At 36.3% G+C, this 7178-nt stretch overlaps 2 protein-coding genes across 2 annotated transcripts; one reads left to right on the plus strand and one right to left on the minus strand.

Moving 5' to 3' along the window:
- The first annotated feature begins 337 nt into the window (after positions 1–337).
- Positions 338–2545, plus strand: LOC102594508 (uncharacterized). Its single transcript, XM_006341709.2, has 5 exons — positions 338–723; positions 1172–1334; positions 1636–1702; positions 1813–2044; positions 2160–2545. Exons 1-5 carry the CDS (start codon positions 635–637, stop codon positions 2368–2370), a joined length of 762 nt encoding a protein of 253 aa, XP_006341771.1. The 5' UTR covers positions 338–634; the 3' UTR covers positions 2371–2545.
- Positions 2546–3512: 967 nt separating this feature from the next.
- Positions 3513–6866, minus strand: LOC102594831 (GDSL esterase/lipase At3g48460-like). Its single transcript, XM_006341710.2, has 3 exons — positions 6008–6866; positions 5060–5634; positions 3513–4292 (listed from the first exon to the last, which is right to left on the minus strand). Exons 1-3 carry the CDS (start codon positions 6738–6740, stop codon positions 3786–3788), a joined length of 1815 nt encoding a protein of 604 aa, XP_006341772.1. The 5' UTR covers positions 6741–6866; the 3' UTR covers positions 3513–3785.
- Between the last annotated feature and the right edge of the window lie 312 nt (positions 6867–7178).

The raw sequence follows: 7178 nt of genomic DNA on the forward strand, positions 1-7178 counted from the left end.
AATGACACCTAACATTAATCATGATTATGCTTAAAATAGAAAAATAATATCACTTATTTTTCCCTTTAATTCTTATCTAATTTTGATCAACTGCTCATCTTCTTTGACTTATTGAATAAGCAAAACTTACAATGTGAATAAATCAATTTATTCGACCAAATCAATTCATAATTAATTTACTTGCCTAATTCAGCACAATTTTAATATTCTCAATAATATATATAATAAGAATTTTTTTTATTAGTTCTTAAAAGGATAATAATATAATAATTTTATATTTATGGGTTCTTGTTGAAAAAGCATAAATTTGGAGTTGTTTCAACCATTATATTTTCTTTATTACCAACAAAAACTTAGAAAGCTGTCCCATTCAAAGCCGACCCTTTTTTAGAAAAAAATAGAGTTTTTTTTTCTTAATAAAGATAGTGTTCTTGAAAAAGGGTGGAAGAGATCAGAAGGGGTTTCTTGTTTTCTTGAAAAATTGTGTTTTTTGGCACAAAAACAAGATTTTAGACATATTGGGGTTTTAGTTTTTTTTGTGTAGAAGGAAGACTTTGCTTTTGTCAATTTTTGTTTGTCCAAGAAAACATAAAAAGCAGTTTTCTTGAGGGGTAAAGGCACCTCAAAGAGGGGGATGGAGATGGTGAATTACCAGGTTGGAAGGAGTTCTTATCAGGATTCCTTGAAAGTTTTGGAGGCTGATATTCAGTATGCTAATACTCTGTAAGTTTGCTTTTTCAAAGACTTAGATTTTTACTTTCTGAGATAATAATTGTACTTGTTTAATTAGGGGTTTGTATTATCCTTTTTGGGTTGTTGATGCTTTAATGTGGCTCTACTTTGGTGTTGGGCTGTGCTAGCTTGCTTTTAGCTTCACTAGATTTTTGTTGATATCAACTTTATTTAGGAATAAGGAAGATTAATTTCCTATTTATGTAGTTTTGTAAAAAGAATAAAGACTTCTGATGTTGTAAGCCCTGATGGAAATTAGGATTTATAGTGTGCCAGTGTCTGTTTTCTCCAGCATGTTCATGCTTGCAACTTGTAGCATTTGAAGTACCCTTAGTATCAAATGATTGTGCAAATTTTCCTCGTCTTTGTGACAATGGAAGTTCTTGTTTCTGTTTAAGAATTCATTTGGTCTTTATCTAATATGCTGGTTTGCTTGCAGGGCTGCTGCAATTCCAAGAGAAAAGAGTGGAGCACGTCTTCAAATGAAACTGACCTACAATGGATTGGCTCCTGTGTTTCTGTTTTTGCTCCGTTGGATAGATAGTTCCTGCACTTGTCTGCTTCCTGGATATATGAATTTCTTTCATGTCCTCATTTACAAAGTATGAATTTCTTTCTGTTGACAGACACTGAGTTTTTTGTCTTAACCCATTCTCTCATAATTCTATTCATGTATACGCCATATGCATTAGAAGAGTCAATATGTGTGTTCCCATGTGTTAAGTCAAAGGCCACTTGCCAAAAAGGAATCATGTAACTCCAGTTAGCTTCAGAATTTATTGAATATCCAGTGTTTTTCTTTCCCCTCTTTATTAGTGACAACGAAGATTGTAGTTGCACAATCTACTGTTCTGTCACTTTTACCTGTTTTTTGTCAGTTTACTAACGTCTCTCCTTTGGCAGGTGCGTACAGATGGGAGACCAAGAATATCTAGACATGGACGAAGAGCAACTATTAACGACTTTTATGGTTAGTCGCTCATTCTCCTATTATGTACTAAGCGTTTTACGCATTTTTAGGATTAAGTTTCTTACATTGATTGTGCTTAACTATTACCCTTAATAATGACAAAATTACAGGCGTTATACTGCCATCACTACAGCAGCTACATTCTAACTTGGTGGAGCTGGACGATTGTAAAGTTGTAAATCATGGCATAGGAAGTTCTCAAGAGAAAGTGAAAGGAGACTCCAAATTTTCCAACTTTGAAGCAGAGAGAGAAGATGAATGTGGAATATGCTTGGAGCCTTGTAACAAAATGGTCTTACCAAATTGCTGCCATGCAATGTGCATTAATTGCTATCGTGATTGGTAATATACCTACATTTTCTTAGAAATAATAAATTATATCTACATCCTCTCTATTCATGTCTTTCATTATTCTAAGAACTTGGCTGAGAACAATATTGCTTTCTCAACCTTTCAGGAATACAAGATCCGAATCCTGCCCCTTTTGCCGTGGTAATTTGAAGAGAGTTAAGTCAAGAGACTTATGGGTTCTCACCTGCAATGATGAAGTTGTTGATCCTGAGACTGTTTCCAAAGAGGATTTATTGCATTTCTATCTGTATGTTAACAGTCTGCCTAAGGATTCTCCTGATGCGTTGTTCTTGATGTATTATGAATACCTAATATGACATAAAACATTTGAGATAAATAGTGTACAGATAGAGAAAGAAAACCTTCAAATGTACATAATTCTGGTGGGAGAAATTCTCCTAAATTTCACAGAGAAATAACCACCTCCATGATTGTCTTTGTGGTGGTATTCATGCCAGCTTCATGATCAATATCAGATTTTTATTTCCAAAATAATGTCCCAAAGCTCCTTATTTGGAATTTTGCATCATTTACATATATTATATCCAATTGATAGTGCATAGCCTTTGCTTTTGATGATGCAAACTATACATTCTTTTATTTTGCTAGAGATTTATAAGGACGTGTTATATTTTAGCAGTATAGTTAAGACAAATGATAGAGCAACATCACGATGAAGGTGGGAATGGAAGGAATTTTTTTTTTTTGGAGAGATGATGAACTGAATTAGGGAGATTAGAGGATGAATTCCCTACTCTCTACAGTTAAGCCCCAAACAAAAATATTATGGTGGCCAACTGTTTTGTACTTTTGTCAACTCTGAATGGCAGCTATAGTTCAGAAGAAACTTTAATGATTGAGAATTCCAAGATATCAGTCACCTTTATGACACTTTTGCAGCCAATTGCTGTTGATGACAACTGGGTGGACTCTCAATTTGGGGTTGCTAGCAGCAGTGTCTTCTTCTCCGTGAAAAGGTGCTACGGTATTATTCAAAAGCTAGTGCAATTGCTAAAACAATTGGCTCTGGAAGATGATGATATGGAGGACAAAAGCACCACCAAAGTATCCTAAAGGTGGATTGCTACCCAGGTAATGTCTTACTTGAGACAAGTGCAGTGAAGAAAATTCTCTGTTTTTCTTGTGTGAGAACTCACAAGAATCTATCAACCGTCTCTTGCTTCAATGCTACTGTACCCGACAGATAATGGACATTATATAAAATATTCTTGGTGTTGACTGGGTGATGCCACAGAATTGCAAGTGCTGATTATCAGATTGGCAAAGATAGAATTGACAAAAAACTAAGGAGGAATGAAAGATGTTTTGATGGGGAAAGCAGCATTTTGTATTTATTTTTTGCAAAGTACAATTATATACAAGAGTTGTAATTTTGGTGTAGGAGGAGTTAGCTGGAGTGTCCAGCCAATTTACAGGTAAAACCGCTAAGAGCTGTGGAAAGTCTCAACAAAGGAAGAGTATCCTTCCAGTCCATTAAATTACCACATATATAGATTCATACATGACAATACATGTGCGTTCACAATGCAGCTTGGTGAAAATATTTATTGTACCCCACAAAGGTTGTCTCTCTATTATTGATAAAGGAGGTACTCTTGCTTACTCTAAAGTTTTTCATTCTTACAACGGAAGAAACATTCCTATTATTATCTCGCTCTCCTGATTGGTCTTTCCGGAGCGGTATTATTTACTAGGCTACATTGAGTCCAATCTACATGCCACTCTTACTCTTGACCAGCTCACTAAAAGATGGTTGACAGAAGCCTTGATTGAGGAAAAGATCAGTGACTTTCCGATTCATCGCTTCTGTAAGATGGATACCATCCCAGCTGATAAATTTGCTTGGATCATTACATTTAACGGTTCCAGGTGAGCCACACGGCGAATGCAGGTTGAAGTTCAATGGTCCTCCTACAGCTCCACAGCAAGGTTTGAAAGCTTCCTCAAATTGGTACTTTTTTAGGTTCATCTTTATTGTTAGATATGCATTCCAGTAGTCAGCATATAAGAAATGACAATTAGGATATAAACTACGGAATATTTCCAATTTTTTTTGAAGGATCTGGTTGTGCAACATTACTGCTGCGTTGACAGCTGCTGCACATCCCATATGATCAAGAGCAGCTTTCAGTGGACACAATGAGATATGTAATGGAAGGCATCCTATTGGTGGTAACCCTTGAACTACGATGTACTTCGCTCCGCTTTGCAGTGTTGCCTATACATATAACACCATCTACTTAGCATTGCTGTGATGTCAAATACCTGTGATACTAAATAGTCTGTTTGGCCAAACTTCTAGGAAACTACAAGTGTTTAATCATATAATAAAAGAAGAGGGCTTACTTTGGAACATTAAAGTGTTTGGCCAAGATTTTGTCAAAAATAAGTGTTTTTGACTAGTAGTAGAAACTGTTTTTCTGTTGCAAGGGAAAAAACGGGGAAAAGTAGCTTCTTCGTAAGAGTAGAAGCAAACGTTTTTTATTTTTTTTCGGGAAAAAAATATCCTAACCAAAAAATTTGTCAAACTATCCCCACAGTACTTACATAAACTTAGCTCATGCATTTTCAACAATACATATATATGTCCAAAGTACCATAAACTTGTTCCCTCTCTGTGTGATTTTAGTTTTAACATTTTAATGAGATGAAATTGAAAATTTTAACTAAGGTCTCTCATAAATAAATACTGCAAATCATTTTAAATTCTTTCATATCTTTCTTTGTAATTTGACACTCAAAAAAACATTTTTGAAAAGATTGGTCGAATACTAATTGTTTCTATAAATACTAACAGAAGTGCATTTCAAATGATTTGGCAAAGATAAACTGTTACTATCCAAAAATACCTTTTCTAAAACTTCATTTGACACAAAATACTTATCAACGTAAGCTGATCTTGGAAGCTTGACCAAAGAGGTTTTAATACTAATATTACTATGTCAGCTTTTATGGAGACGATTAAGTTACATTTCATGTGCATACCTCGATAAGTCTGCTAACTTGAAAGACGGACTGCTGTGTGAGCCAATGTGAAGTTAGAGAGGACCCTTGTATACGAGCATAGTCACTGACACCAACAGAGCCTATCCAGAAGAGTGCATTCTCCATTTCAGCCTGACAATTTTTACCATTTTTATCTGTACATCCCATCTGCTGTTTGAACTTAAAGAACCAATCAATCTGAGTTTGAAAGTTCATTGGTAATCCTTTCCAGAATGGGTTAGTAAGTTTCTTGGTTGAAAAATCCTCTTTAGAGAGAATTGTTGATCCGGCTATTGCAAAGTTGGCCCCAGCTTGGAAATTTGCGGAGGTATTTTGAAAGGGTGGCAAATGTGGTAACTTAAGAGCATCACATAGAAAATCTACCATCAAATGTCCATCACATAAATTATTGTTTGATTTTGCTGAACCGCTTGATGTGTGACCATCCAGTAAATTAGCATTTCCTGTATCAGTGTAGGAGTCTCCAAAAGCGTAGACCTTGTGGAAGCATCCTACAAAGTTATTATGCCTGGTTGAAGTGTCTTGGCTATTGTTATTAGCATGGGAAGAGTTGCCTGTTACGAAAATAATATATGAGGAAGTTAGAAAAAGAAAATCTTTGAGGAGTGAAAACAACTTCCTTAAAGAGATATTGTCTGTATACTGTTTTTGGGAATATACAGACTAGTCCCTTCATGATACAACAAAGCCTACAAATTAACTTTGCCACTATTCAGAGGAGGCATGTATTTACATGGTCAAGCAATGATATATACAATTAAGAGGTAAGATAATTGTGAAGGAAATGACTTTGCCTTCTGATTATTTTCCATCATACCAAACACCCTCAATATATAAAGCTTTCAAATTCATATTTGCCTTTTGATGCGGTTCAATCTCACGTCACATATATTGTAAACTATCTAACGTGATCAGGGAAAGAATTACCAGGTTTGGCAGGAACTTCCCGGTTGTTGTTCTGTGCGGGGGAAGAATTACCAGGCTTTGCAGGAACTTCCTGGTTGTTGTTCTGTGCGGGGGAAGGATTAGCCGGCTTGGCAGGAACTTCCTGGTTGTTGTTATTTGCAGGGGAAGGATTAGCCGGCTTGGCAGGAACTTCCTGGTTGTTGTTATTTGCAGGGGAAGGATTAGCCGGCTTGGCAGGAACTTCCTCCTGGTTGTTGTTATTTGCAGGGGAAGGATTAGCCGGCTTGGCAGGAACTTCCTCCTGGTTGTTGTTATTTGCAGGGGAAGGATTAGCCGGCTTGGCAGGAACTTCCTCCTGGTTGTTGTTATTTGCAGGGGAAGGATTAGCCGGCTTGGCAGGAACTTCCTGGTTGTTGTTATTTGCAGGGGAAGGATTAGCCGGCTTGGCAGGAACTTCCTCCTGGTTGTTGTTATTTGCAGGGGTAGGATTAGCCGGCTTGGCAGGAACTTCCTGCTGGTTGTTGTTATTTACAGGAGCAGGATTAGCCGGCTTGGTGGGAATATTTTCGTGGTTATTGTCATGAGCAGGGAAAGACTGACCGGGCTTGGCGGGAATATTTTCATGGTTATGAGCAGAGGAACAATCACAATGGGGAGTTTCAGGGCTCTTCAAATGAGCATATGAAAGTGAGAAAAATAGGCAGAAACATAAGAAAAAGGTAAGAGGAAAATGTGGAAAGAACATATTGGACATAGTTGAAATTTGTAGTACTAAGTTTATATTTATTTTTTTCTCTTTTTTTTTTTTTGGTATTTTTTTGTACTAAGTTTATGTTATTCAAAGAAGTTCTGCTAAGTAAGATATGTAGCAAGAAAAGCTATTTATAGAATTCTGTTTCAATCTGTTGGAGTTGAGAGGATAATTTTGTAGTCTCCGTTGTTTTAGGTAAGTAATCACAGGTATTCATTGTTTGAGGCACTAGATACCAACAGTCCACAACAAAATGTTTTACTGGAGGTATAATATTACCTGAGTTAAACTAGGATCTCAGTCACAATTTTATTATCTATCAATTTTCCTGACCATCAGTAGGTGAATAACCGAAAGATAAATAGCGACCTATAATAAAAGAAGAAGAAAATAGGGAGTAGGAAATACACCAACGAAGTGAAAGTTCAGGTCCACAACTTT

The sequence above is a fragment of the Solanum tuberosum genome, unplaced genomic scaffold (genome assembly GCF_000226075.1).
Source record: "Solanum tuberosum cultivar DM 1-3 516 R44 unplaced genomic scaffold, SolTub_3.0 scf00027, whole genome shotgun sequence".
Lineage (NCBI taxonomy): Eukaryota > Viridiplantae > Streptophyta > Magnoliopsida > Solanales > Solanaceae > Solanum > Solanum tuberosum.

Bases quoted from the DNA above. Each gene is read 5' to 3' on its own strand.
- LOC102594508 (XM_006341709.2), top strand. From the start codon at position 635: ATGGAGATGGTGAATTACCAGGTTGGAAGGAGTTCTTATCAGGATTCC. The intron at 724-1,171 runs GTAAGTTTGCTT...GTTTGCTTGCAG, and splicing joins ATTCAGTATGCTAATACTCT to GGCTGCTGCAATTCCAAGAG. The intron at 1,335-1,635 runs GTATGAATTTCT...CTCCTTTGGCAG, and splicing joins TTCATGTCCTCATTTACAAA to GTGCGTACAGATGGGAGACC.
- LOC102594831 (XM_006341710.2), bottom strand. From the start codon at position 6,740: ATGTCCAATATGTTCTTTCCACATTTTCCTCTTACCTTTTTCTTATGT. The intron at 5,635-6,007 runs GTAATTCTTTCC...TTTTCGTAACAG, and splicing joins GGAAGTTCCTGCCAAACCTG to GCAACTCTTCCCATGCTAAT. The intron at 4,293-5,059 runs GTATGCACATGA...TTATATGTATAG, and splicing joins AAGTTAGCAGACTTATCGAG to GCAACACTGCAAAGCGGAGC.